This window comes from Petromyzon marinus, chromosome 20 (genome assembly GCF_048934315.1).
Source record: "Petromyzon marinus isolate PM22_M1 ecotype Great Lakes invasive population chromosome 20, UKy_Petmar_22M1.pri1.0, whole genome shotgun sequence".
Lineage (NCBI taxonomy): Eukaryota > Metazoa > Chordata > Hyperoartia > Petromyzontiformes > Petromyzontidae > Petromyzon > Petromyzon marinus.
The window spans coordinates 1,300,025-1,311,962 of NC_133686.1; the positions used below are offsets into that span (position 1 = coordinate 1,300,025).

The window sequence follows — 11,938 nt, forward strand, 5'->3', positions numbered from 1 at the left end:
TTCACAGGATACAATCTTTTATTTTGCCAGCAGTTGTGAGAGCAAGTAACTGCAGCACAGCACCATTACCTAATTAGGTATTTGATATTCAGCCTATGGGTATTCTGATTACTGTGCATCTTGGCACAAGTGTGATCAATGTAATTGTTTTCATAAATATTTAGGATAAGCGCATGCTACAAAATATATATTTTTTCAATGCCACCATGTCTTGGGTCTGCTATAAAGCCACTTGTCTGGATGACATTTGGGCTGGTTACGAATAATGTTCTTCAAAGCATCACTGATGATGCCCACACTTTCCACTGTGATCTTCCATACTGCATCGCCGCACAATTGCATCTCCTCCCGTACAGCATCGGTGGCGTGCCAGTGCGTCACGTTGGCCCTCAAGCCGGGCAGCTGCGACGCGCCGGACGGGGTGCTCCTGTCCAAGTTGGACGACGTTGCCCTGATGGAGGTGTCCAACAGCAGCCCCCTGCCCCAACAGGTGTGATAATCCGTCCGTAGTACTTGTTAAAGTGTGCCCCTGCAATTTTTCAGAAACAGAAAGCACCCAAAGAATGATCAGGGACTCCGTGTTGCAGTGAAGGGGAGGGGAAAGGAAAGTAAGTTTTAATATGGAGTTCACTGGCTAACCAAACGCTAGTCTTGCCGTTAACCGTTTTGAATTAGCCCAGGGGTTGGCAACCTCCAGAGCCGCATGCGGCTCTTTAAGGACTGCTTTGTAACGTTTTTTTGAAGGATCTGGTATATGCATGCATTGCAGCTCTTGGAATAGTTTTTTTTACCAAATAAAATTGATTTTATTTTGGTTGCCGATCCCTCAACTAGCCACTTGTACTCAGCCCTCCCCCACCGTCCTTAATCCTAACCTCTGCCACTTCACCAGGGCCCCCATTTTTATTTATTTTTCGCTTCTCTGTTCTGGAGCCCGCAGCACCACCATGAGGCAGTCGGAAAGTGTCGAATTAATTGCCCAGCAGTGCCAAAGAGAATACCGTGTGTGTGCGCACGCATGCATGTGGCCAACTCGGCTTAGAATGACAACTTGTTATGCTAGTGTAGCAACACGCAATGCAGGGGAGGCAGTCTCGGCCGGGTGTGGGTGTTGGCTCGACCACCTTCTCACGTCGCATGCCAGCAATAATAGGTGCTTACCAGCAGATTTGTGCCAGTGGTCTACCCTCTGAAGGAGATCTTTGTTTGTGTGCATTTATATGTGCGTGTGTAGTGCAAATGACTGAATACTGTGGAAGTTTGTGTTGTGAAGGGGGGGGTCTGTTGTCTCTGCATTTTTGTGTATGCATATTGTATTCTAGACTTCACTGTACGTGTATGTAGGGCAGATGACATGTGTTGTGTATGTGTTGTCATGTTCCGATTTTGTTTTACAGCCCGGCGGGGAGGTTAGTGTTACGTGCAAGATGTCTCCAAAACAGGAGGATATGAAACAGCCGTGCTTCTGTTTGTCACCGACGCAACTTGGATCCCCTGCACAGCTTTCTGCCATGAGCCAGTTCAAACCCGAGCCAAGCGACATAGCAGTTGCTCTTCTTTCTGCCCACGGAGGTCTCTCACCACAGCAGCAGCAACAACCGCAGAGCCAGCCAGTTCAGGCTCCAAATTTTACCCCCCAAACCTTAATTGTACAAGTGCAGAGCCAGGAGAGCAGTCTACAACAACAACAACAGGGCCTCTTGCAAGTTGCAGCTGCACTGCAAAACCCATCGATGGAGCAAGTCGTTTTTCAGACGGCAGGAGAACCCATGGCGCAGCAATCATCTGTGGCTCCTCGCATTGAGGCGCAAGCAGAAAACGATTCTGCAGGCAGCCAAGTGCCCGTGAGCATCATGGATGGAATCTTGTCTGCTGGCGAGCCGATGGTGCCCATTACCGTGCAGTTGCACTTGATGCAGCAGGGCTCTCAGCCTCCTTCTCAACAGCCTCCTCCTCAGCAGCAGCAGCAGTCACCCCAACAGATGTTTCAGATTGCACCGCAGACCAACGCTCAGGTGGAAGAGGGGATGGCCGTGAGCCACCCACGTCCCGAGCAGCACGTGCCGCAGCAGCAGCAGCAGCTGTGCGAGGTGACGGCGGCGCCGCCGCAGTTGACGCTGATGCAGTCCTCGGGGTCGAACGCGAACCCCCCGTCGTCGCCGCTGCTGCGCTGCGAGGGCGTGAATCTGCACAGACAGCCGAGCAGCATGTGCTCCGAGGACCTGGACACGGTGAACATGGTGATCGAGATGCAGCAGGCGCTGGAGGAGAGGTCGCATGGCGGCGGCACCATCTTCCAACCCCAGGAGGCCATGGATGTGCAGCAAGCGGCCCACAAGAGGCCCCATGTTGACATGAAACCCGAGCTGTTTCACCAGGATCAAAATCCAGCCAAGTCCTCGCATTTCATGACGCACAATGAAATGATGCAGTACACAACACAGAGTGTTCCACAGGGTCCAATTCAGACTGGCGTCTATCAGCAGACTCCAGCCGAAGTGGTGGAGCAGGTTATTGCTGATGCCAACAGGCAGATCCAGGCTGAAATGATCCAAATAATTGCGTCGGGCCAGAGCAGCAGCCAATGCTCCGATTCCAACACTTTTAACCTCATGGAGATGCGGTCGGACGCCACCTCGGAGACGCATGGGTTTCAGTCGAGTGCTCCCATGCTGCAGCAGTGCACAGGGAGTGGTATTTCCAATATGTTTCAGTCCAACTTGGACATGATGCAGGTGCACGAGCAGTGCCAGCCAGTCGACATGGTTCAAGGTGCTGTGTGCGACTTGAACAAACATTCCAATGAGAGTCCTCAGCCGACGAATCCCTTTCAGGTCACTCAGGCATCCAGCAGTTCCAGCCAGGCAGACTTCTTTCAGGCCGCCGTGAACATCGTTTCTTCTCAGCCGAGCAGTGGGACCCAAATGAGCAGCATGTACCACACCAATGAAATGCTTTCTCAGATAAACAAGGAGCTTGAGATCTTGAATTCATCCCAGGCTGACGGAGGTATAACGCAACAAAACGGAAGCTTGGAGCAGGCTGTATTCCAAGGCAGTGTAGCGCCATGCGAAAGCTCCCAGCAGTCAGATCTGTATCAGGTGGAGGGCTCCATGTCATCCATGAAGGTTGACTCTGGAATGCAGATATCTGCCCAAAATGAAAACCTAGGCCTCATTACTTCACAGCCACCAAAAACAAATTCACAAACAAGCCTTTTCCAAACCACTGGAGACTTATCTCAGCAGCCCAGCTTGTTTCAGCCCTCAGGAATTGTGCAACACAGCGGCAACACTCAACAGTTCAGCTTACTGGTGGTCGGAGACAGCATCTCGACTGAGGGAAAGAACGAAATTGAGATGTCAAGCCAACCACAAGCCATTGGACAGCTCATATCCAGTCACCCCAATGTAAACGCAGTACAGCCCGGCCTCTTTCAGACCAATGGTGGCATTATGGCCATGCAGACCAACGTAATGTCTCAGCAACCTACGTTGTTATTTTCGACAGGAAATATTCTACCTTCCCAGCCGAACATCAACATTCACATGTCCAACGCACCACCGCAGACCATAATAGAAATGCTGCCGGCGCAGCAGGGCAATGCTCAGACTCGACAGCCTGGCCTCTTTCAGGCGTCCGTGACGCCGGTCGCAGGTGGTAACCAACCGCCCGCCAGCCTGCCAGGCGATGGCATTATGTCTGTGGCAGGGCATGGCTCGGTCGTACCGATGGCCGCCGGAGAGATGTTGCCATCGCAAGTGCCGGAGAACCCTCCTCGGCAAGCCACGATATTCTCCGGGTTCCAGGGAGAGCCAGGGGGGGGCCTGGTGGCATCGCAGGCGTCGGCCCAGGCACCCAACGCGGCCGTCATGACGTCTCAGCAAAATCAGCAGGCGGTCACTCTGCAACAGCCGGACCTGTTTCTGTTCGTGGACATGGACACTGGTAAGTTACGGTGACCAAAAATATCTTGGAAATGGACCTCAGGGTTTTCATTTTGCAATAGCTATGGAATCTAGTAGAAGGAAGCAATGGCTTGATGTTTTAACAGTGGTCGTGATGACCTCTTGACCTTGTAACAGAATATTACTCAAGGGAATAGATGAAACAAACTTGAATGCTAAGTTTTGTTTCGTTGGTTCAGCGTTCACATGAACACAGTACTTTTGCTGAGGTACAGTGTGGCTCAAGATCGTTGAGCCGACACCGCCGAGATGCCGGATTCAACTCCCAGTAGCCACCTGTGATTGAGCCTGGTTCTCAAGTCTCGTAAGTTGATGCGTCTCAGCTTGACAACCAATGGCACAAAAAAACATTACAGTAAATGTTTGCACTTAATTTTTCTAAATTTCAGTAATTATCATGCACAAACCACTACTGTCAATGGCAGAGCAGGTGGGAAGGTTCACCAGAGGTCACTGGGAGGGATCCCAGATGTAGTTTCCATTTGAGCCTTTCTCTAACATTGAGGGTTGCACTGCTATGAGTTCCAAATGGATACTTCATCTCATTCCATGATGCCCCTAGCCTGGGGGGGGGGGGGGGGTAAATGAAAGAAATGTATACAGTACCCTTTTGATTTTCAAAATGTGACCTCTTCTAACACCGGTCTGTCTTGCGCGTGTCGTCACCGCTCAGTTGGTCAGAGCCAGCCCTTGGGTAGCGGCGGGGAGCCCATGCAGCTTGGCTTGGGTGCTCTGCCAGCCTCCCACCTCCTGCAGGCGTCTGGGTCTTTGGGCGGCGGCGGGAGCGGCAGCAGCGCCGTGGGCGACGCCGCCGGTAGCGTAGCCGGTGCCGCCCCAGGCTCCTTGGCGCCTGCGAGTGGACACGTCGCGTCGGGTGGCAGGATGCAGGCCGCTGTCGCCGCCTGCGTCACAGATCCCATGGCCGGCCTCACCTTGGACCAGAACATGGAGCGCATCGAAGAGCTGCTCGTGTCGTTACAGGCACGGCGCGACGACCACCACCACCAGGACCACGATGTCAGGTGAGGGATCCAGCATAGCTGATGCTGCTGCACCGCACCTTCGATTAGCATGGTTGGCTGCGTCTGGTGCAAAAGAAGTTTCCAGTTCAACATACATTTACGCAGACCTGGCTTCACACTTGGGTTGCCTGCCTCCTTCAGGTACAAAATTAACCGGGATGCACGGGAAGGATATCTCACAAAACCCAGAACAGGGGAGAACGACATTTACATGAGCGGTGTATTAATACGCAGCTAACAAATGTGGAGAGGACGAGCGTGGAAAGTCCAGGTGGGGTAAACCCCGCTACGCAGACCTGGCTCTGCCGTGGGTTGGGGCTCCACACAAGCCACCTGCCTCAGTCATAATTTTGTAAATTAGCTCTCGACTGCACTTTCCATCCATGGGAGGCGTAGGTGATCGGGTCAGGCTTTTAATCTGCTTGGACGTGAACTGTAGACTTAACCCAGATTTGTGCCACAAACACATGGCCTAATTCCTAAGACAACTCAGCCGCGTGGCATTTTATACTTTAGATCTGGGTAGTACATTCTTTCCCAGGTTTTGTTGGCTCTTGTATTAAAGGGTGCCTTGATTAAATTTGAACCGAATTGGTTTGCTGGAAGATAAGCGTTTATTGGGCTGGCTGGTTTTTACCCTGTCTGCTAAGAACTTTTTATTTTATTGGACTTTTGGCTGGTTGGCCTTGGTGAACACATGGCTGTATTTTTTAAGTGTATATATTTTTACGGGTCAACTTATAAAATCAAAGTTGGTGTTTTCTGTTAAATCTGATTTATTGCCTGATGTTCAGGGATTAATTTCAGCTTGCCAACCCTTTGTCTATCCACTGCTAGATGAAGGTCTCCCCATGGAGTGTCAGTTACAACAGTTGTTTGACCATACTTCACACTGATCAGTGCAGGTTGGCGAGCATAGAAGTTACACATCCAGGGCTTAATTTTTACAGCAGCCCTGTCTGGGTTAGTGATCTGAAAAATAGTCTCGCTCCCAGGAAACCACATCCAGTTGAGCTCTCTTCGCGGCTACTAGCCAAGTGCCACCTACCAGTCAACCAGTGAACGCTTAAAACGTTCAGTGAGAAATTATTTTTAGCCTGTGCGTAATAATGGTGGATCAGATTAGAAACGTCCAACACGTATTTATGTGAAATAGTGTAGCAGGATCGGAATGGTGAGGAAACTACACATACCAATCATGAATTGTTTTGGAACAATGCGCCTCTTCAGCGACTTGCTGGGTGTGTTGCAATTAACTCGTTTGTTTAATTTGTTGCAGTATGCAGGAATGAACATACGACCACCATTCCGAGTGAGTGATGGATTTCTGCCCAAGGCAACAACAAAAGGCACTTCTGCACGGCTTAACCATGGCTGTACAAGCTAAAAGTGGTAGTATGGATTTTAGTGAATCTGGTCTCAGTTGTTGACGTTAGTCGTGTGTGTGTGTCAACGTGCTCTGGTGTATTGGAGTGGTAGCTGATTGTGTCTTACGTGGACAAAATAAGCTTTTAACACTGTGATTCAATGTTTGTACGTGGTCGTGATGTGTCCGCGTCTTAGTCGGCAGCTCTTTGTTACACGCTGAAATGGCCTTTCACAGACCGTGTAGGTGCGTCTAGTGGTCGCTTGGGCCCTGTTTTCCTCCCCCCTCATTGGCTTTTTCGTTTGGTTTGTATTACATACGCTTCCCGCACTTTACACATTATTGCTGCTGTGATTTCAGGCCAACGGATGATGTCTGTGATGCTTAATTACATACAGTTGCCGAACTTTAGTGTGTGTGCGCGCGTGTGCAATGACATTTATTATGCCTGTCCCCTTGTGGGGGGTTGTTATTTTCTCTCTCATTACAATGTTGTTTATAGCATCAGCTGTGAATTTCACTTCCGAAGTAAACCTGTTGAGACCGCGGTTTTTTGCTGTTACCAGTCAGTATGCGTTTTTAACTTTAGAGTTTTTTTGGAGCCCCATTGAGGTATACGTGACTGACGTGTCTGTCTGTCTACTCTACGAGCTTATCTGGTGGGGGGGGGGGGGGGGTTGTCGTTTCGTGACAGGGAATGGTTTTCAAACGTCGAAGGTTTACCGTTTTCCAAGTCGGAGGCATCAATCGGGACATCCTTCGTGTCGAGCGAGTTTCTTTTTTGGAAATTTTGTACACAGTAGTGTATTTAAATGTATTTTATATGAGGAAAAAGTGCCCCTTCGGTGCAAATGTTGTTCACTGTTGGGTTAATAGTAAAACAAGTCTCAGTATAAGCCTAAATATCTTTTTTTATATATATACACAATATTGTACAATGCAGTTTAGTTGGCTTCCTTGTAGAACTTGTTTATTTTGTGCTGGCTTTTCTCAGCCCTGTATATTATTATATTATATATAAACATTTACTGCTTTAGTTTGCTGTGCTGTTTTAAGCAGAGATGGGGTTTCCTCCTCGTATTGGGTTTTGTAGAAAGTGTTTTGAAAGCACAACATTATCAATAAATTACTTCTACAGTGGAACACTGCGTGATTTCTTTGCGCTGTCGGTCACCACAATGGCTTGACACACACACACGCACACTTCACGGCAGGTGTTTAAGGTAAACTGTAAGCTCTGGGATTACCTGTTGGCCACGCCTCTGGGAATTCACGTAAATCGGTATTGGATTAAGATGGACCAGGAGAGTGGACTTCACCAACCCTGTCATAAAAACACCCGGCCCTGAACTCCAGCCCGTGCCTGCCAGAGCGTCCGGCTTTCCATGCCTGCCACACTTCTCACGTCATTTGCAGATTATGTGTCAGCTGCCACACTCGGTCATCATCATGACGGCTTGCCGGGTTAATTGGTGGACTTTAAGTACCACTTGTGGCAAGGTCACGAGCGCACCGGTGTCATGTGGCATTGCTAATGTTTTCTTAGGCACCGTTTGTGTAACATGGGTCAACATCTGAGATTTAGTGATGGTGACCGTAGTTATAACATAGTTTTGAGTGTTCTCCCTTGCGTCACGTTATAATCGTGTTACATACACTCGACCAAGTGTTGCACTGCAGTACCTTCCATGGCCACCAAGCAGCGACACCCCCCCCCCCCCCCCTTGCAAGCTGGGAAACGCCGCACCGCATTCCTGCTGCGCTGGTCTTCAATCTTTCCATACCTGTGACGAGACGAACAATCCATTAGGAAATCTGGCAGAAGTGTGTGCAACGCGTTGTGGAAATTTATATCGCAGCTACCACTGAGCTGGCTTCAAGCGACCTCTGCTCCACACACCCGCCCTGCCACGAACGGTATTAATGATAGCCACACCAATTTTATATTTTTTCCTGGAAATTAACCGAATTAGAAGCACAAACAAATGAAATGTTATGGTTGTTTTGCACACTCGTCATTGGCCGAGCCTAAACCATTAACTCGAAGCTTGAGAAAGCCTGTTAATAAACCACAGCCTGGACTCGAACCCAGTCTGGAACTACCCAGCACCTCTGACATTTTCCACATTTAACAGTGGTTCGTACCACTTGTGCTCATTAGGAAATGTTATATACCATGTCCCACCGTGTCCCCAAGTGTTCATTATTTCCAGGGGTGATCTTCCCTGTGCCACGAGAGAAGGGTGGACGAAGAGGGGCAATTGTTTTCGCCTGTGGTCGCCGTGCTATTTGTCACGATGCAAATTGAAATCTTCGATTTCACAGATAAGACGGCGATATCGGTTTGCCAGAACGTAATTGTACCTTAGTTTTTAACAGGATCGCGTTTTGTGCTCCAACGCACTTTAATTACGGAGAACGATTTTCTATTAAGATATTTAACGGCAGTTCACTCACCATTACTCTGCCACGAGCGCTGTAGCTTTTGCCCGTCCAAGGACGGGTGTATTTCAGTAAACCTGAAACTTTCAAGCGAAAAGCAGACCGCAATGTGATATTCATTGCATCAATTCGTGTGCAATTTGTAATGCCGTGGTGACAGACTTATTTCATTTAAATCGTTCATCATGACGTCCTTTTTACTTCGATATCTCAACAGCGTTACGGAGATTGCGTTACGCAAGGGTTCTGCCTTTGTAGTGAGGGTTGTAAGTTGACGCTGAGGAGGGGGGGGGAGGAGGCGCCTCGCCCACCCATGTGGAGTGACCACCTGCTAATCATTAATGGGGGGGGGGTCCATTTGTAAGACGTCACCTCTGCATGATTATTAATGAGGGGGGGCTGTTCGATGTGGAGTAACGTCACCTGCTCATGATGAGGGGGGCTGGCCGGCGTAGTGACGTCACGCGCGGGTCACAAACTGACATTCAGTAATAACGCACGTGGCTGTCACAATATGATGACGCCATGCTGTTTAAAACAATTGCAGAGCCACAGGCCATAATGTGCGGCCAGCGAGGCTATTTTAAAACAGATTTATTTTTGTGTTTAGTTTATTGTCCTGCCCCCCCCCCCCGTACCTTCGATTAGCACCGTTAGCTACGTTCGGTGCGAAAGAAGTTGAACGAACATGCATCGGCCTGGCGGGCATGCTCCGCGGTCGACCGACTCCTGCGTCGTCGACGAGATTAACGAGGCCTCGACGGCCATCCACACATCGACACCGAGACGGACACAATTCACACACACGGACAACGAGACGCAGATAACGACGAATACACTCGCGCAACTGAACCTTTTGGCGGGACCCCAGGGTTCCATAAGCCCCCGGGGCTCTCGCATAAATTGCATTGCGACGTCATTGTATGTCTGTTGAAGGCGAACGACACGACAATGTATTCCTCTCGACGAGCTCGACACGATGCGCTAATCAAAGTTTTGTTTCTTCCGCACATTCGTCCTCGCTGCTGCTGCGCTTGGACACGACAGGACGATCCCCGCGCCAGGCGGCGTTTGTGTGCGCGGTGGGACGGAGTCGACACAAATTTATTGATTACGATGTTGACTTCTGTTTATAATAAAACAAGATGTCGGTGTACCACTTGACGTCCCCGGTTCCCAACACGCTGATAAGTCGAAGCAGGAGGATTGTGAATTCCCTCCGCTCACGGCGATTGTTTTCAGGCTCGGTGTGCCGCCAAGAGGCCGGACGTAAGGACGATGAGTGCCGTGGAATGAGAGGCTGGGATTTTTCGTTTCCACACTTGGAATCGCTGTTAAGTTAAAAATAAAGTAATTAAAATGTTCCCCATTTGACAAAAGCGACGTCGGTTTGAATTCCGATTTTTCATGTAACAAAAACATTGATATCTCCCCCACTGTTTATGACACACATCATAGTAAGCTTCAATACAATGGAGGATTCACTTTGTTTATAAAAATAATAAAGCTACGAGAAAAATAACGCGGCCAGATTACACCACCCCCACCCTGCCCCTGACTGGGGCCAGTGCCGAGGCCTGCGAGGTCGTGACCTGTGCAGGCCTGCGAGGCCGTTACCCGTGCAGGCCTGCGAGGCCTCTGTGCCCGCCAAGCCGTTACCTGTGCAGGCCTGCGAGGCCTCTGTGCCCGCGAGGCCGTGACCTTTGCAGGCCTGCGAGGCCTCTGTGCCTGAGGCCGTGACCCGTGCAGGCCTGCGAGGCCTCTGTGCCCGCCAAGCCGTGACCCGTGCAGGCCTGCGAGGCCTCTGTGCCCGCCAAGCCGTGACCCGTGCAGGCCTGCGAGGCCTCTGTGCCCGCGAAGCCGTGACCCGTGCAGGCCCGCGAGGCCTCTGTGCCCGCGAGGCCTCTGTGCCCGCGAGGCCTCTGTGCAGGCCCGCGAGGCCGTGACCTGTGCAGGCCCGCGAGGCCGTGACCTGTGCAGGCCCGCGAGGCCGTGACCTGTGCAGGCCCGCGAGGCCGTGACCTGTGCAGGCCCGCGAGGCCGTGACCTGTGCAGGCCCGCGAGGCCGTGACCTGTGCAGGCCCGCGAGGCCGTGACCTGTGCAGGCCCGCGAGGCCGTGACCTGTGCAGGCCTGCGAGGCCGTGACCTGTGCAGGCCTGCGAGGCCGTGACCTGTGCAGGCCTGCGAGGCCTCTGTGCCTGAGGCCGTGACCCGTGCAGGCCTGCGAGGCCTCCGGGCCTCCTTACAACCTCGGCCGCCCCAGCTGGACTCGTGTCCGAGACCTGTGAACGAACTTAGCCTCGAACCCCTGCAGCCGTGGGATCTGGCCTTGTATCACCCGCATTGATGTTGATCTTGTTATAACCTGAACAAAATACTTGTCATCTTTTTATGCCGTTAACATTGATCGTGTTAGCCACGAGGTTTTTTGGGTTAGATCGCGTAAACATAAATGTGTCGTTAAACCCGCCACCACCCGACAGACAATTTTAAGGTTTGTCACGTAAACAAGACGTGCCAATTCGTTACTAGTACAGCACACCGGTGTGTTGGAGTATACCCACAACACCTACAATCCAAAGTACGACGTTTCGCCAGTAAGTACAACTGGCACCAACAGGCGACACAGCCAGTGACCATGGTGACGAGCGTTAACCACAACCACGTCCTGCACTCCCCTCAACATCCTTGCATACGCCTCGTGTCGTAAGGAGTGTGGTCATTTTAGTGAGGAGGTCTGCGGGTCGAGGCAAACGCAACTGGAGAAAAATTTTGAATTTGTACCGCGGTTTATTTTCCCTTCGGACGGTGATCAATTCTGGAGTTGAGAATAAATCTTCTCGACAGAAGAAAATAAACTACCCCCACCACCTCTGACTGGACTCTGTCTCGCGTGCATGCGTTGTTGTTGTTGTTTGGTGTCACTGTGTTCATGGACCCAACAACTTTAACAACTTTTAGTAGTCACGCATTGTTTCGTGAGCGGTTTCATCACTCGGACTCGGACTCGAAGTCTCCAACTCGGCCCACGCGATAAGCGATATTAATTGAGACACCCACACAATTATCATTACACGCTACGAATCTATATATACACACACACAAACAGTACAAAGTCAGTGAACACACACACATATCG

At 50.6% G+C, this 11,938-nt stretch overlaps 1 protein-coding gene and 1 long non-coding RNA gene across 4 annotated transcripts in view; one reads left to right on the top strand and one right to left on the bottom strand.

Moving 5' to 3' along the window:
- Nucleotides 1–7,499, top strand: part of LOC116944252 (uncharacterized) — a 60,219-nt gene extending 52,720 nt beyond the window's left edge. For both annotated transcript variants that reach the window (XM_032957766.2, XM_032957765.2), the window contains exons 11-14: nt 357–490; nt 1,398–3,948; nt 4,642–4,990; nt 6,270–7,499. In XM_032957766.2, coding sequence (XP_032813657.2) covers nt 357–490; nt 1,398–3,948; nt 4,642–4,990; nt 6,270–6,282 — 3,047 coding nt within the window. In that variant the 3' untranslated portion in view covers nt 6,283–7,499. The remainder of the gene's footprint in view (nt 1–356; nt 491–1,397; nt 3,949–4,641; nt 4,991–6,269) is intronic.
- LOC142925335 (uncharacterized) overlaps nt 1–11,938 on the bottom strand; it is a 13,866-nt gene continuing 1,928 nt past the window's right edge. Inside the window, exons 2-4 of one of the 2 annotated variants that reach the window (XR_012942306.1) lie at nt 8,040–8,140; nt 4,575–5,053; nt 1–529 (exon numbers count right to left, since the gene is read on the bottom strand). This is a non-coding gene — a long non-coding RNA (uncharacterized LOC142925335). Of the gene's footprint in view, nt 5,054–8,039; nt 8,141–11,938 lie in introns of both variants that reach the window. The other variant, XR_012942305.1, reaches the window with a different exon arrangement.